We start from the raw sequence: 18,027 nt of genomic DNA, 5'->3' as shown, positions 1-18,027 counted from the left end.
GGCCTTGTGTTAACAACTAAAGGGATGCTTTTAACAGAAACATAGAGGGCTGTTATTTTGAAACAGAAACATCAAGTTTGTGTAAAAGCAGAGAGGAGAGGTATTACTCTAGACATTTCTCTAGATTTTCTGTGGCTAAGGAGCAGCCTAGCCTGAACAGCAGCTGAAACTAAACAGCACTGCTCAAACCTGCAGTGTGGCTACTCTAACCTGTTAACATAGCTGCCAAAAAGCAAAACAACAGGTTCGGTGACACATATGTGCCCTCCACGCAGGCAGTGTGGCTCAGGCGTTATATCAAAGAGTCTAAAGGAAAGTCCCACAATAAACAAATTAAACGTGTCAATATTGGCAAAGTGTTTCAGAAATGGAGAAAAGTTTTTTATGATGTAATCCGTTACTGGTGACTTCTGTGATAGCGACTTTGGGGCTTTATCTGGTTCAACCAAATGGCTCGTACTCTTTAACATAAAGGTCTGTATCTCTAGGGATACTTTCAATAAGTTGTCAGAAACGTATGAGAACAAACTGTCAGTGGCAAAAAGAAGCACTTTTAGTGGACACCAACTGACGGTGCAAACATGCCCCATTGCAGACTGTTTTGGCGCTGCCGTCTGCAGCAGTCTCACTCAATACTGAGCCAATTTCAAAAATGATTTTTCCTTTTACTCACTTAGACACAAAAACATGGGAAAACCAAACGTACCTGTGAGAGCCTTTGGGCTACACTGTTTGACTCCACTCTGTGTCAGATAAATGGGCCTCTGTGCTGAGCGGTTTGGATCCCAGCCTGACTTAGGCAGACTTGTCTGATGGCCTGTGTTGTTACCGCTTAAACCACAGAAAGCAGAAAGAGCTAATTTTAGATACAGTGTACAGATTTATTTTCTGTGTCAATTTAGGCAACTCCTCATATGTTAAAGGATACTCTGCTTCTGGACTTATTTGGATCACACGTTAGCTCTAATTGCAACATGAATGAACACAAATTACGATGATTAGAATTAAAGGAATACTTTTCCAATTTTAAACCAGCTTTGTATCAAACAAGTGTGGATAGTGTGTTTAGATGAGCGGTGGGAAACTTCCCTCCATCTTATCAGTGCCTGGATATCCTTCCTTCCACCTGGCGAAACTCCGCCAAATGATGTTTCACCGGCTCTCAGGGCTGTTGCTCGAACTACAGGCTGTACTTCCACATTTTCATTTTGCCTGCCAACCATGCTGCCACAACGGACACAAAGAGTAGACAGCAGATCAAGAGACATACCTGCCAATCTATCTGTCTTTCAAATTTCGACCGAAATCCAATTAAATGCTAAAACAAGGCAGTGCTGATCAAATGTAAATCAAGCTTATGTTTCTGCACTGGCTATTTTTCTCCTAAAATGTTTTCAGAGACGTATTATAATGCCCTGTTTTGCTGTAATGGTGAGTTTATGAACAGGAAGTGGGTGTCATTCTGCTTCATGTACAGTAAAAACGGAGGCAAAAAAACAAAAACAAATATTGAACAGGAAAAACCAAGCAGAAATTTCTGATAAAATACAGCTGATCAAATACAAATCAAGATTCTGTTACTGAGTTGCATATTTCTCACCTCAAATGTTTTCAGAGACATACTTAAACTTACTGTTTAACTGTAATGTAAGATCCGGCTGGTTGCCATTGTTTCATATGGACCAGTCCACATTACGTCACCCATCAGCGGGAGCGTTCATTGGTCTGTTAAAGCACATAGCATTCTGGTACTTGTAGGTTTTCTTCCTCTTAAACCAAATTGTCCCTTTTCTCTGATTACTTTGGTCATATAGCCCCAATTTCAAAAGTATTTGTCTCTCTCTACTGCAGAGACAGCCCAGTTTTATATGGGGACTCTCTTTGTATCAGTGAAATCATACTTTTCATACTCTAATGTTTTATTGAAACAATTAGGTGGTACATAGAGAAAATAGAAAACAGACAATGTTTTCTTCTTTTTTTTCAAAGACTTATCAGACCCTCTACCACAATCCTCTTTCATTCCAACCCCATCCTACCCCACACACCTCAAGTGGCCAGTGGAAGCACAACATAGCAGAAACACACAGCAAGAATTGGAGGACAGAAAACCAAAAAAATATAATAATTCCAAACAGAATATTATATGGTAGTGCCTAGCAACAAGAATAAGCAGAAACATTGAGGAAAATAAATAAGTTAACAAAGGTAAATAAAATAAAATAATATAAGCAAAAAATGAAATTAAATCAATATTCAAAAAAAAAAAAAAAAAAAGACAATGGCTAGTCGCTGATGTCCAGGGTATCAGGCCCGACCATCGAAGAGCCAAAGGGGAAGGACTAGTGAAATCCATGTTTAATGTGATACACCTGCTGTCAATGCCATCAGTTTCCTCAGTTGTGAAATAATATTTGGCATCAAAACTGTTCTGATAAAACTCAAGTGAAGGTACAATAAAGAAACTGAAGGAGCACTCCAAACAGTTGAACCTCAAAAGGAAAAAAGCCAAAGAAATAAAAAAAAATCAACATAAACAGTATTTACCCTTTTGAAATTTGCAGAGTTGTTCAGCTGAAATGAAAGTTGTCGGTTGGTGATGTGTCATTCATCTGCCCCCTATTGGTCAGTCTCCCTTGCTGCCCAGTTCAGTCTTCATGCTCAGTTGACCAAGTTTAGCTCTACCAGTGGGCCCAGTGGGTGTAAAGAGCTGATGTCAGGTGTTTTTTTCCCTTTCTCTTTTAATGGAAGGCAGTTATTCACAGAAAGGGCCAGTAAATGTCTGCCTTGCCTCAGGAAGGCAAAATGGCTGCTGTATATTTCACTGAGGTCACGTCTTAATGTCCTCCCTACTGATGAGATGAAGGAGGGAGGGAAAGAGAGAAAAAATGCTGTGAGAGATGGAGAGAGAGAGAAGAGGGCATGAAGTGGAAGATGAAAGGGAGAGGTGGACAAGAGACAGAGGGAGCCGAGGCACAAGTGGATTGAAACATATAAATTAGACGTGCTCTCCATCTCACCAGCTCAGTGTTTCACTCTCTCCCCTCTTTACATTTATCATTCCGCAAGCCTCTGTGTGTGTGTGTGTGTGTGTGTGTGTGTGTGTGTGTGTGTGTGTGTGTGTGTGTGTGTGTGTGTGTGTGTGTGTGTGTGGAAGGTTCACGATGAGGTCACCAATTAACCAGTCCAGCAGTAATGCGAGTCAGACTGCAGGAGTGTGTGTGTGACTCTGTGTGTGTGTGCGTGCGTGCGTGCGTGTGTGTGAGAGAGAGAGAGAGACAGTTGAATGTGTGTGTCTTGCCTCTCTCTTGTTCTCCCTCTCTCAAACAGACTTTACTCCCTCACACACTCACTCTCTCTCTCACACACACACTGACATTTCATTAGCTGGTGTCAGTGTGTGTTCAGTCATGCGGCAGTGGCCGGGTCTGGCTAATACCACAGCCTGCCATGTGACCGTCTGCCCGCCTGCCACCGTCTACCGCTGGCTTTGATATGGAAATCCAGCCACAAGAGCCTGGAAAGCCCTGAGAGAGAGAGAGAGAGGGAGAGGGAGAGGGAGAGGGAGAGATCAGTACAACTGACCTTAGAGGTATAGGGGTGTGAAAAATCATAAAAACTTCATTTTGTAACTCTTACCGAGTTCTTTTTTTAATCCAAAACTATGTTTACTGGCTTTCTGTTCATTTTGAATAAACTAAAAGCACATTTACTAAAACCCTTCCTCCTGTTCAAGCATGCTCAGTGTAATTATAGACAAGGAAACAGAAGAATATATACGTACACATTAACAAGCAACAAGCTGGAATCTCTGTGCTGACAAAATAGTATATGACAGCAGAAAGCTGAACTTCCTGGTGAGGGTGTAACCAAGTGATACTGAACTTGCAGCCCACGGGCCCTGATAGGGTGCTTAGTGGCCCCCCAACCATTTTCTAATTGACAATAAAAATAAAGTGATTCACACTGGGAATTTTAAGGTGCCAGAGTGGATAAAACAGCATCAAAGTAGAGCTTGTTTATCAAAAAAGTGCCAGTGGAGGATCCCCCACAACCCCCAACAGAGGTCCTAGCTAGTCCCCTAATGTCCAAAAATCCTAGAAATGTCATAAAATCCTACAAATATTGTAAAATCATAAAAACATCCTAAGATCTTAGAATTGTCTTAGAATCTTAGAAATGTCCTTAAATTCTAGAAATGTTGTAAAATCCTAGAAATGTTGAAAACTTCTCAAAGCATCCTTAAAGCCAAGAAATTTCTGAAAATCCAAGAAATGTTCTAAAATCCAAGAAATGCCCTAAAAACCGAGAAATGTCCAAATAATTGATTTAATCAATTTAGTGAAACCATGAGCACGTGGCATGGTAAAAAAGAGTGATGAAATTAAATTGGTGACTTCCTTCCCCTGAAGTGGTCATGAAGGTCGAATATGTGTCCATCCCTCTAATATTTAGATTTTTCTCAGTCTGTATGGGTCCACTGATCAAGAGAATGAAATTACTTTTCATTCAACTAATCCAGTCATTGTCACATAAAACAATATTTTCTCTTCCTCCTGCACCATGTTGTTTGGTATGTTTCTGTGTATTTTGCACCACAAGACAGCCCCCAGAGAATCTGTGGGAGGATCTTCCAGCTCTGCCTGTAATCAGTGCTCGTGAGCGATGATTCCACGTAACTTGCATCAGTCTACATACTGTGTATTCTGTGTGCACCAGATCACAAACCCAGTGTACAGTGATGGTGATTACATGAACTGTTGCAGCCCTACTGCCCAGTAATAAAATTTCATTTGGCAGTCGAAGCCTTCCAGGATTGTTCTGTAGGTAGAGGAGACACAGTCGAGCATGCTCATTGTTCCATATGAAGGCGGTGAAGCTTTTCTTATGAGTTGTGCTCTATTGATGAGTGTTCTTTCTTTTTGTACGTGTCTGTGTAGGTGCGATGGATGATGTACTGGATCGTGTTTGCCCTCTACACGGTGGTGGAGACCATCACTGACCTCACACTGGCATGGTGAGTTACTCACCTACAGTTCACACCTACACAAAAGATATGTTCACTTATTCAAACTTATTCAAATTTAAACTTATTGTCTCAGCTCATATGTACTCTATGTTTTGGTGATGGTAGGATTCTATTACAAGTGGAAATGTTCTTACTGCTATAAATTATGTTGATGTATGGAGTTTAAGTGTTAACTTGTGTATTAAATAAAGTCACGTAGCAATGAGAATGACTGAAGAATTATAAGGAGAACTGACAGGAGCTTGCTTGTTGTAAAACCGCAGAAAAACAATGCTCCTGAATTTTTGTAAATATTTTTGGCTCTCGCCATGTGCCGAGTAACATCTATTTTCATTATTTGGAGAGAAGGAAGAAATCTCCAAGGCCGATATGTCCAACACGCAGCATCTCACACCATAACTATGTAGATTGATCGATAATACTACAGGTTAGAGAGAAAAAATGTGTTTTTGATTTTTGGGTGATCTGTCTCTTTAAAAAGAGTTAACCTTTTGAAACCTGAGCAAATTGTCTTGATTTATTTCAAAAACATGGGAAGAAGGCAATGAGCAACAAAAAAAGAAATGACCCTAAAATTAGCAACACATTTGTAAAAGTTAGAATAAAATTTCCTGAGAATTAATTGAAAACATAACAAACAAAAAGAGAAAAAGAAATACAAAGTTAAAAAAAAAACAAAGTGATCATTATACATTTATTTATTTATTTATTTGCGTCCTCCTCAGTCTCATTCTTGTGAAAGTTATATCTCAAGAAAACATTAAGGGATTTTTTTTCAAATTTGGCAAAAACTTTAACTTGGAGTTACGGTTAAACTGATTACATGTTTTTGGCCAACTCAAGAAACTCTGTCGTCCACCTTGAAACCATGCAGATTGTAGAGATTTTCTGTGCTGCTGGGTTGAAAGATGTGTGTGAAGCATCCATGTTTTCAAAGACGTGGTTGTAAACCCCATGGCACTATATCTAGTTTGCCCTGTCTTTGATAGAAATTGCACCATGGTTTGCCCAGGTTTCAAAGGGTTAAATTCTTGTGAAAGCTTTCTGAAAGCAGCATAAGAAATGTGATGTCACTCCAGTTTTCAAAGGTTTAATGTCAGCCTGTATTAATGTAGGGGTGCGCTCTCTGTGTTTGTGTGTGCATGTGTCCAGGTTTCCCCTGTACTATGAGCTGAAGATAGCCTTTGTGATCTGGCTGCTGTCCCCCTACACCAGAGGAGCAAGTCTCATTTACAGGAAGTGTCTGCACCCTCTGCTGTCCTCCAGAGAGAGGGTAAGATCACCTATCCATCCATCCATGTATCTATTGTTGACAACATTAGAGTCACACTACTTTGCACTTTATTAAACTGTCTACTGGAACTGTTATTGATCATCTCCCTGCAGGAAATAGATGAGTATATTGTGCAGGCCAGAGAGAGGAGCTATGAGACCATGGTCAACTTTGGCAAGCAGGGACTGAGCATCGCAGCCACCGCCGCTGTCACTGCAGCTGTCAAGGCAAGTGTCTCTGGCTTCTACTCTACATTCTGTATGATATTTGTTTACTTACTTTTTTATTACTTTTATTGTCGATTTAGTTAATTTGGCTTCTAATATTTATTAAAAATTCACATTAGCATGACTGAGTAGCAATTTGTGCCCTATATCGCTCTCTTGTGGTATTTCATGAAAGCAAGGCCTAAACCCAATTCACCCTCTTCCCCCACCACTTAGCTCTTACCTGTTTCTTTTGCTTGTTCACATTTAGGGGTAGGGTGTCCCAATAATTGTTGGGATAGAGGTGTAGGATGAAGGGGCCACATGGCGCACTCCAAATTGAGTGTTATGAGAAATCATCTTCAAGATGGTTGCACAAGCAAAAGAAGAAACCCATAATGTATGTTCTTCATTATTTAAGATTTAATCATTAAAATAACCACCGTATTATCTTAGTTTAATGTTCTTTAAGTGTATGATGGTTCTAGCCAACGTCGTAGTAGCCAGAAAGCTAGCAAACATTACATTGTTATGGCTGATTTATGCAGGGAAGTCCCCCCTTCCCTTTTGATGGCATATGACGCCCAACATTCCACAGTCCAGCCACAGTCCAGCCACAAAGTTGCTGTACTTGTTAGCGCTGTGCTAATATCAGTGCAGACTGACAGGCTAGGAGCACTGGTTGCTAACATTAGCCCAAGTATCGGGGTCTTGGGTCTTGAGACTTCGCACTCCACGGCTTCACAGTAAGGTGTGGAGAGACCTGCGTCAGGTGAGAGAGAGACTCTGTGCGCCACGGAGCTTCAGTGTAACGTGACAGAGAGCCCAGTGTGCCTCCGCGAGCTTGATAGCTTTGTGACACTTTAATGTTTGTCAATTAAAATGGCTCGACTCAGTCAATAAACCTGTTAGTAACCGTTTGGCAAAGTTATCATTTCGTCACTGTGTGTGTGACAGGCGCAGCAGCAGGATCACAAACACTGAAATGGTATTCATCCTCTGCAAAAAAAAAAGATTCAAATGTGTACAATGAAAACCAAGTTCCTACCCAATTCATGAATATTCTAATAGTCGGATTTGGGTCCAGCCCTAAAAGGGAAAGATTTCAACCACTACCCCAAAGAAGCACTTGAAAACGAGGGGTAGAGGTAAAAATAAGAAATGGGATTAGGCCAAGGGACATTTCCCATGAATGCCATGGCTTTCTGTTCCCTCTCTGTAACATCTTGGTCTGAACTGAGAAGGATAAACATGTTGAAAGTCATTTTCTTCATTCTATTTCCTATCTGAATCTGTAATGAAACTGCAAGGACTAGAGCTTTACCTGTTGATGCAGTAAATCAGTCCAGCAGATTGTTTGGTTAAAGTCAGCCTGTTGGTACAGAATGTACTCACTTGGCTCGCTAAACCACACACAAGAAACCACTGACAGAAATAGTGCTATTGGTGTGTAAAAGAATGCAAGAGAGTTACATTACATGTTACATCCTGAATCAAATCAAAGAGGAGATACTATCTGAAGCATTGTGTTCATGCAAATGTATCTAGTGTGAGTGAGTCTCCACGGGGCCGTATTGTCCTGCAGCTAGCACTCGCTGCAGAGTCAGTGTAAATGAAGTGTGTTCAAGCTGGTTTCATCAGCATTGCGTGAATACCCAAGCGTGTCAGATAATCCCTATTGATCTCCTGTCTTCTCTGCACTGAGGTAACCCCAGACAGTGGGAATCTACTTTTAAACACAAAGTCAAGTTACTAGAGCCACATTCACAGCACAGGCTGTCCAGCACAGATTTAGTGTGATGTGTGATTCATGATTTGTTTTATTTTTGAAGAAAAACAAGTAAAAGCAAACAAAGTTGACCTTTTTGAGGTGGATCATGTAGCTTGGCTCCAGACACTGAACAGAAAAAGACAAATGTGCTGTCTCTATCAGCTCCAGGCTTTCAACATTTTTACCTTTTTGGTCCTTGTGTGTCATTCCAATAACACATTTACATACTGTACCTTTTATGATAAAATTTTCAAATTGAGAGAAAGAGTAAAGCGGTGAAACTCAAAAATTAAAAAGAGGAAAATGTTAAAAGGGAAGATTGTGAAGGAAGAAACTTCCAGTATTTGATGAAGTTTACATGGGTTTGAGGCTTGATCACAAGCGTGATTGTATGTTTTCATGGAACAGTAGGCAAACCTGCTCATTTCATACCACCTGGTTCATATTAGATCAGAAATCGACACATTTTGCTCATGCCAGCGTAGATCGGCGGCAGCTTTTTGTTTTTTTAAACATTTTTCTTATTTTTTGTTTGTGCGATAATTTTCAAGTAATTTTCTTATAACGTTTTACTAGTTCCTTGCAGATTTTGGGTAATTTCTAGTGAAGCTGTTCATCATCTTACATGTTTTTGATATGAGATTGATTGGTTGCTCAGGTTTCGTGGGGTTCAAAATTATACATGCTTGTCATGATTGAATCCAAAGGTGGAGAGTCCCGTTACTGTCTCTGACAACATTTCGTGAAAAGACTAAATCAAAGTTCATCACGGCCTCTCTGTTACCGGCTACAGTTCTATTTTAGAAATTCAGGCTCACACCTGTGTCCTCACACCCTGTGGCTCTCCATTGAAGCAGTCGTCCACACCCTTGTCATTGTATAACAAGTTGCACCCCAGCCAAGTCTAGCACAGCCATAGAAAAGCCTGATTATTCATTTCCATGTCTGCATGTTTGAACATTATGCAGGTTATTGATTAGTCCTGCCAGCCACTGCTACACCAAGGATGCAGCCAAGGTGCCTTTTCACAATAATGTCGGGAGGGAACTTGTTTTGCTGGCGAGGCGAGCCCTGAAATTAAAATGGCTCAATCCCCATAAAAGAAAACCCCACATAAAATACTGAAAGGCATTTTAGCGTGTTGGTTATTAGCTTGGCAGTTGTTGCTGTTGTTTTAGCGGCAAAATGATGTGTGGAGAGAGGTTTGTCATGACCAGTTGCATGGAGCATCTGAGCCAATAGCAGGCTTTATACCTGCAGTCTACATCCCATGAGCCAGAACATCTTCTGACTGCAAGCAGCAATGCTACACTGACTGACATACACGAGCAGTTGAGGATGAGCCCAGTTCACTTGTGATTGTGCTGTATGGAAGATAAGAGCAATATTTCTGTTTTTCTCTGCATCACTAGTATCAGTGTAATAATAGAAATGTTTTTGTCATAATTCATTTCTTACTCTATTTGAGGATGCACCTGCATGCATGGCAGACGGTGATCAGAAACCAAGATCAGTATCCTAGTTTCTGTAGTCTTGCAATCATTGATAGCAAGGACCAGGAGCAGATTTCTCCTCATCCAGGTTTCTGAAACTGAATATAATGTTTGGATGTACATAGACATGAACATTCTATTCTTTCAGCAGTCAGGAGCCATTAGGAGGTCTCAGTAAAATTAGCCTTTGTAAAATGCCACAGGACAGAGAATGACATTTCTACTAATGTCCTCTGGTTCACAAGCTCTTCAGTGTCACTCCTTTGAAAACTGGGCCACTCTTACTCTTTAATTCATTTAGTTTGTGTTGGACTTAAATGTAGCCACAGAGTCCCTTCTAATAAAAACCCTTGAAGAATGAATAACTAGAAGTGTAACAAAGGAAATGTGCGTCAGAGTCAGTGCCATGGATGTGACTATATGAACTAAGGAATAGTTAGCAAATTGGTTTTATTTCTTGCATAAACAAGGGGAGACGGCAATGAGAGACTTGACACCACATGGCCCAAAAATTATCGAGAAATAAGTAAAAAGAAACAAGAAAAATACCTAAAAATATGCAACAGAAAATGACCCATAAAAATGCTGAAAATTTGACAAAATGTATGTGTCCTTTTTTTCTGTAACATAATTGTAAACACATAATTGTAATAATTATGAATATAGTTCTGTGTACATTTTTTATTTTAAAATTTTATTCCCTTTTAAAAAGAATCATCTATTTTTTGTCACCTTTTACTAATTTCTTGCAGTGTATGGGACTTCTCTTGCCAAGTCGCTCACTGCTCTCCCCTATGTTTTCAAAAGAAATCAAACCAACTTGCTCAAGTTTCAAGGGGTTAAACAGCTTGTATATGACATCTGAGCGCAGCATAAGAAAACTGATGTTGATCCAAACCTGTGCAAATTAGCTTGATTAGCTTTTCTGCAATTTCTGGAAAATTTCTTGCCATGTTGCGCGTCGCTTTTTTTCCTCATGTTTTAGAAAGAAAGCAAACCAATGTTCTCAGTGTGCGCAGGCTTAAATACTTGTAAATGCGTTTGAATGTAGCACATGAAAAGTGATGTGGCCTCAGGTTTCAAAGGGTTAACTTAACTGTTGTGAATATGTCCTTATAGAGACAGCGGTCTAAAAGCCCTCCTGTCTCTGCTAACATTAAACATGTCATTAATCGCTGCTTCAGAGCTGCGCCTCTCTCTCACCCTCCAACATTCCAGTCTCCTGCTTTCTCTCCCCCCCCCCCCCCCCCCCCATCCCTCTCCCTCTCTTTGCCATGCTTTGTGTGTCTTTTTATTTGTCCCTTTCTCTCTCTTTATCTCTTACGTTCCCTTTATTTCTACTGCCTTTCCTTGTCTTTATTGTTTCTCTCTTCTCTCCTCACCCTCTGTGATTTATCATCACAGTTTTAGGTCACAATGCTATTTCAAATCCTTTAAAAGCTTTTTGTGTTTTATGCAGGAATTTGATTAACCTTGGCTTGTACAATATGAGCAGCTGCATCGTACATAAAATCCAGCCGTCTGAAGCTGCCCTAGAGACCAGAGGAAGCAGCTCAGAGAGCACTCTGAAAGATCTCAGCAGAGACTGGAGCCGCAGTTTGGTTTACAAATGCAGCTCAGCATTTAGACCATGTGTAGCCAGCCTTTTTAGCATGTGATTTTATTGAGTGAGAAACTCCAGAGACCCAAGCATTTCACGCAGCAATATGCAGCCACCTATGTTATGCATGCAGCACACATGCATATCGACGTTCATTTAGCCTGAGGCAAATTTCAGTTACATCTGTGATGCCTCTACAGGTGTGGAGAAGCTCAACTTGTCTTTTCTAACTGCTCCCTTCAATTGTCTGTGAGTGATAACTCTGCCAAGACTCACTTCTGGTCACACCCTCATTTCACACCTGCAGCCAGTACACCCCACCTGAATCAGTGTCTCAGGGTTCAAAACATACATGTTCCTCACACTGTGCAAAACTCAAGCCCAAATATGCTGTATATGGGCATTGCCATCTTACATTGATGACGTAATTTGCCGGTGATATCTGCACATTAGTGATTTGCAAGTGTAGCCGTGGTATCAAGGTCAATCACAGCTGTCAGTCATTACATCACACACCCGTTATATAGCATCAAATAGCAAATTAAAACCAAATTAGAACACTTGAACATACATCAGCACAACAGGAACCACCTTAAATGACAACAAACCATCTTTGGGAAAAGTTTATTTGACTTGTAATTTGAATTTTTAGTTAAGATTTTGTCTCGTCTGCTGAAATGGAGGGGTTGGGGTTTATGATCTGGACTGCAGCCAGACACTAGGAGCACATGAGATGTTTTGGCTTCACTTTTGGGAAGCTGTTATGGCATCCATGTGTACATACAGCCACTGATTCAAATATGTTTGGCATGGTGCAACCTAGACAGGTCGCCGTCCAATCACATGGCTGACACATAGAGACAGACCGCCATTCCCGCTCATACTCACACATACAGGCTATGTAGGCTACATCCACGTCACTCCATTTTAAATTTAAGACGCATCAGTATTGCTATGTTTCAGCCAAGCATCCTCACTAAGAGGGTGTTTAAGCAGCCCTAAAATGGAGCAGTTTGGAAAGGCATTTTATTATGGAAACTCGCGCGCTGCCGGGATGAAATGGAGGGGTTTAGAAACGCTGACATTGACACCCTTGTTTGCTTTCTCATTGGCTGTTATAAACCATGACATGTCCTTGTCTGATTTGTCATGCCCAAATCATGTGACCATTTTCTGGAAGAAAATGTGCTTCATAAGCCTGAATGTATCTATGAGCCTCGCTTACCTGACGTTATTTTAACTTGGCTGTTTTCGGTCTTATAGATCTGTCTTCAGTTAAGGCGACCACAGGAGCATCCTGTTGACACTAGCTGGCACATGCACAGTGTACCTGAGTGGTCATGTAATATGTGTTTAAGGCGTGTTAGTATCGATGGAGATTAAAGCTTCAATGTTCCTAAAACATTCTTATGGATGGGGATCGTTTTTGTTTAAAGACTGTCTTCAATTTAAAACAGAGTAATGTGGATGTAGCCTTGGAGTCGCCAGTCAACCTAACCTGCATGTCTCTGGACAGCACCTTCCATCTGTGAGGCACCAACTGTGCGTCCCTGGTTAATTATGATGACAATCTGAAATATGTTACATTTCATAAAACTGAGTTAGAATCAGCTTTAATAGCCACAGTATGGGTGCACATGCATTAGATTTGACTCTGGTCTTTTGTTGCTCTCAATGTATCCAAACAATAATACACATATAGCTAAAAACACGGACAACAAAGCACAGGAAGGTTAACACATTACTTTACTACTATAAACATGTCATTACTATGTACAAATATAGATATATATTGTAAAAGTGCATATAGAAATATATTTAAACAACAACACGGTGAAGTTTATACACACAAAATACCACAAATTACAAACTACTGATTTGACATTTGATAACATTTGACTAAATGAGTTAATAACGTCATTAGCTCAGCATTATTGGATTTTTCAAAGTTATTCTAGACTATATGAATGAGACTTCCTTGAAAACACGCAGAATGTCTCCATGTACACAGATATAAATACAAAAAACCTTCATTCAGTTTTTGGATGTTAATGCTAGCCTGTGATGCTGCAGTGACTTCAGGTTTGTATAGTTGTTCTTGACTGGACTGTGCTCTAGATGCCTCCCCAGAAACCTCACTAGAAACTAACATTCTGAAGTTTTAATGCTGCAACCTCAATCACTGGTTCAAAACCAGCAGGTAGTTCCTCTGAACTTTTTTTTTTTTTTTTTTTTTTAATCAAACTCAGATATCAATTTCTGAACCGCTGATGTAATCCAGTCCTGATCTGTGTTTTAAATTGATTAGAGGTTATCAGAATGCTTGTTTTTGCTGCTACAGCTCAGGCAGTGGAAGATTTTTACATTGGTGCTTAAGTGTGAACTGTTTATATTGGGAGCCTTTGGGGAACACTATCACTTCTGTGGGCTTCCGCTCTAAGTGCTTAACCACCATGTACACTGATTTAGAAAGTCTGAAACCACTTTGCTAGGTTTCTATTTTCTTTATTGTGATTTTCTCAGGATGATGTTGCCCCAGCTTGCCTACCAGCTAACCCTCTTGTGACTTTTTTTCTCTTTCTCTCTCTGTACTGACATCCTTCTTTCTTCAGGGCTTGTGTGCTTCAGCAGGCTGCTCTGGGAGGTAAAACCAGTCAGTGTAAGCAGCATGGACATAACTTTCCCTTTCAGTTTCATACCAGCATTATTCTCCCATGACACTGTGCTCCTCATCCTTTGATTTTCAAACATTCCTGTTCTTTTACCAGACCTGCTAGCGTAAAACAAATTTTAGTGTTTGTTTCTTTTTTTTTATTGTGTTGTGATAAAGAATCGACATTTTACAATACATTAAGTCAATAGCTACAATCTCATATGTCTTCATTTATATCCCTGGATGTCTGGAGTTTTTCTTTTGTACCTGTGTTGAAACCTTTCATTTCACCATAACACTTGACTTATTCTTCCTGTTTTCACTCGCTTTATGTTTGATCAAAAATCTCCTCAGTTTGTTCCTCCTCTGTTACTTTTGCCCATGATGATGCCATCATCATTTTAGAATTTGGATTCTTGTCAAAAATATTCCTAATGATCACAGCATTTTTCTGTGCTTCAGTGTTCAAGTAAGTTTATATCAGTGTATCCCATCTTTATATTATGTACATTTCTTATTACGTACATTTCTTATTACAGTATGTATGTCAGACAACATTTCATAGGGATACTGCAGTCAGAAATCATGTTCATTGATTTAAAGTTGAATTGGCTGAACATCTTTAACATTAGGGACCCTGTAAAACATTTCTGTCCTTACATTTAAAGCCCTAGACAGGCCTCTGTCTCAGCTGTATGTCTCTGAATGATGACAGAACAGCTTTAGTGTAATAGATTTATAAACTATTATTATTATATTATTATTTACAAACCTTATAAACTGCCAGCCATGAGACAAAATCACTGTTGCTGTTATCACTACCAATCCATCAGCTTTACTACACTAATTCTTCCAAAAAATATTTTGTGTCACACTATAGTCAATTGTTAAAGTAACACGTCGCCCACAAAAATGACTATTTACATATCAGTTAATCAAGCCACGTTTCCTAGAATTAATAAAGAAAACTTTTCTTGCATGCCTCCATGGAAAACAGTGGAAATAATGATTGTTTGGGGACCACATTTAACAACAGCAAAATTCCATCAAACATCTGTTAGCAAACTCTCATACAACTTGGGCATTATAATACAACAATTTTATGAGTTGTATACTCAGTACTTCCCAAGGTACTGGATATATAAGAAAGCATTTGAAGAAAGGCTTTGAGGAATGCAAAAATAAGTTTCATTTTCAGTTCAGTTAAAATTGTAAAGTTTTAGTTATATTGCACCTTGTGATGAAAAAATTTAAAGCCATTGAAGTGAACTGAAACCATCTACATACAAGTCCCTAACCGAATGTGTTTTTACAGCCAAGTGGGGAATTGGTTTACTTCAGACAGCTTAGCCAAAACACAAGTTCAAAGCAAAATGATTTAAGCTCAGTGGACTTAAAGACTCTCTTGAAATGCCATGGAAAGCAGCCAGAGTTGAGGAGTAACTAAATCCTCAAACCACTATTTTCAGTTGAGAAGCAATATATTTAGTTGATATCTGTTGATTGATTCAAATCCAACTCTTGACATTTGAGTGCCAAGTATTAAGATTGTATGTATTGTGTATAAATATGCATAGTGATTGCCATCTAGAGGTTTAAACATGCTATTGCAGTTGAATTGCAATTATTGGCTGATCCTCATATCAGGAGCCTGCCTTCATCATCAGCCGAGCCCCCGTCACTGCCCCTTCACCAACAGACAGGGAGGTGCTGTGAATCAAGAGGAGGCATGGATGCCTTAGCTCCATCTCCCAGCCCTGCTCATTTTTGAAACTTTTTTCACATTCCAAAGAGGAGGCACTCAAGTGGAGGGTTTATTTACTCCTTAACTGTTGCAATTACTGCACATGAAGTGAGCATAAAGGCATTGCGGATATCTTGCTTATCAAGCTGTCTTTGACTTTGGCAGAGTCATATCACTCACTTAAGAGAGAGGTAAGAGACCTGCAGCCATAGAACAGCTGTGTACAAGTCAGAAGAAAGTGACAATCCAATAGTACTGGTATAGTTTGGACTGTCTGTCAGTATGTTTACATGCACAGTTAAGTGGAGCTATGGTTATAGCTCCTGAGGGCCATTTAATTGGACTACTGTCCTTGTCCCAGTATACAAGCACTGGGGGAGAATCTATTTTTTGACAGAAGTATGTCTGACGCCACCAGGGTAGGTGGAGATATGCCCCCTTTCAGTTAGTTACCATTTGACCTTCTTCTGGTTGACCTATTAGGCCTAATACTTAACAAGTTAGAAAGCAGCGAACAGGTTGCATGTTGAACACTGATGACACTGATAACTCTCCCACGTTGCACATTTCATATTTACTCTTGGCTTTACTTTACTTTACTTTACTTTACATAGGCCTTACTTTCTCTTTGCTTTTTCCCGGCTGCGTTCTAAGAGTTTATGCTATCAGACTTTGGCGCCGTGGGAACTCTGTAATGTCTAGGCCAGTTCAGGTCCAGTTGAGGCGTATAAATAAATGAAAAAATCAACCCCCAACCGCATGAACTATGTGTGTTAGTCCAACTTATAGCAATCTGTCTTAGTGCTATTTCAGTCGGACTAACATGTTAACATGTATTTCGAAAGCCCAGTTTTATTTGGACTAACACAATAATTCAACTTTTTCTAACATTATGTAAACATACTAAGTGGCCCTAATGTAACATCAGATTTACCAAGCCCAGTCAGAGCTGGTCAGCTGGTCTATATCTGCTTCTAGTGAACTTGTCAAATTACATTCAATCAATAGAATATTTGTCAGGGGATAGGATGAGTGAGGCAGCATACATCAGTTCATAGCAGCAGTCAGTTGTTAGGTTGTATGACAGAAGCCAATGATTAAGAGGATTACCACACTCATTTACAACAAACTCCCTGCCAATCACATTCTTGTCTACCAAACAAACTGAGATTTTTTCTGACTAACAAAAGTCTCACCTCACCCAAAACAGCCTGTAGCCCTCCAGATATTCATTCACAACCAGCAGACTGTTCACCATCTGTAAATGTGGAGGGGAGAAGCTGGTAGTTAGCTGTGTTCTGTTGACACTCATTAACTTCATCAGTGTGTCGGATTTTGTCCTGTTGATCCCTGAAAGGTCTGAAGTGCTGTTTGCCGGTGATGTAATTTTGACTTGCGTGTGTGTGTGTGTGTGTCACAGGGTCAGGGGGCCATCACAGAGAAGCTGCGTAGCCTGAGTATGCACGACCTCACACAGATAAGCCAGCAGGACGACGGAGGAGGAAACCAGCTCTACCAGTACAGCTCCCGTTCAGCCAACCCCGCCATCAGAAGATCTCAGAGCACTGACGCCGGCGACGGAGCTGGTACACGCACACAAACACACACACACGCACAGACTACATTGTGTCTTTTTTGTGTCCCAATCAAGTTTTTTTTGCCCCTGATCCCGATCTAATGAGATACTTGTATTTACCTGAATAATTCAGCTGCACAGTGCACACTTCAAGTACTTTGAAGTTATTCAAATCAATCCAGTATTTTTGCAGTATATCTTCCAGTATATCTGCAATGCAGTACAAAAAAATGTCTGAATCAAAACAGTTCCTTAAGGGTTTAATTTAATTTTTACAAAATAACAAAGTAAACAAAGTAAAATGTGTCTTCAGAAATTGCTCTCAAATCCACTCAGTGTAGCATTGTAGTAAAAGTAAAGAACACTATAAATGAGTAATATAATCACAAGACCACTTCACAGAAGTGTTATACTTGAACTGAAACATTCAAAGTCACAATAAATAAAATAAAATCAGTAATAAATAAAAAATCAGTCACAATTGTGCTTATTACAGCATTATAGTAAAGTAATGGTAAAAACATTTATAGTTCCATTTAAAGTGCTGTAGCAGCTTAAGTTAAACATGAAAAAAATCTGAATACCTGACGCAAACGTGGAGGATATAAACAAAGGATTGGGTAAAGGGTAGGGCATGCTAAAAATATCCAGTCACAATCAGTTTAAAAATACTTTGATTGGG

The 18,027-nt window shown here is 39.8% G+C and overlaps 1 protein-coding gene across 1 annotated transcript in view; it reads left to right on the top strand.

Annotated features, from left to right (window-relative positions):
- reep3b (receptor accessory protein 3b) overlaps window positions 1–18,027 on the top strand; it is a 68,062-nt gene that overhangs the window by 40,971 nt on the left and 9,064 nt on the right. The window contains exons 3-6 of the mRNA XM_042507327.1: window positions 4,941–5,017; window positions 6,182–6,302; window positions 6,416–6,529; window positions 17,190–17,355. Of these exons, the coding sequence (XP_042363261.1) occupies window positions 4,941–5,017; window positions 6,182–6,302; window positions 6,416–6,529; window positions 17,190–17,355 (478 nt within the window). The remainder of the gene's footprint in view (window positions 1–4,940; window positions 5,018–6,181; window positions 6,303–6,415; window positions 6,530–17,189; window positions 17,356–18,027) is intronic.

The sequence above is a fragment of the Plectropomus leopardus genome, chromosome 19, assembly GCF_008729295.1.
Source record: "Plectropomus leopardus isolate mb chromosome 19, YSFRI_Pleo_2.0, whole genome shotgun sequence".
Classification (NCBI taxonomy): domain Eukaryota; kingdom Metazoa; phylum Chordata; class Actinopteri; order Perciformes; family Serranidae; genus Plectropomus; species Plectropomus leopardus.
This window is presented reverse-complemented; position numbering and strand designations above follow the sequence as displayed.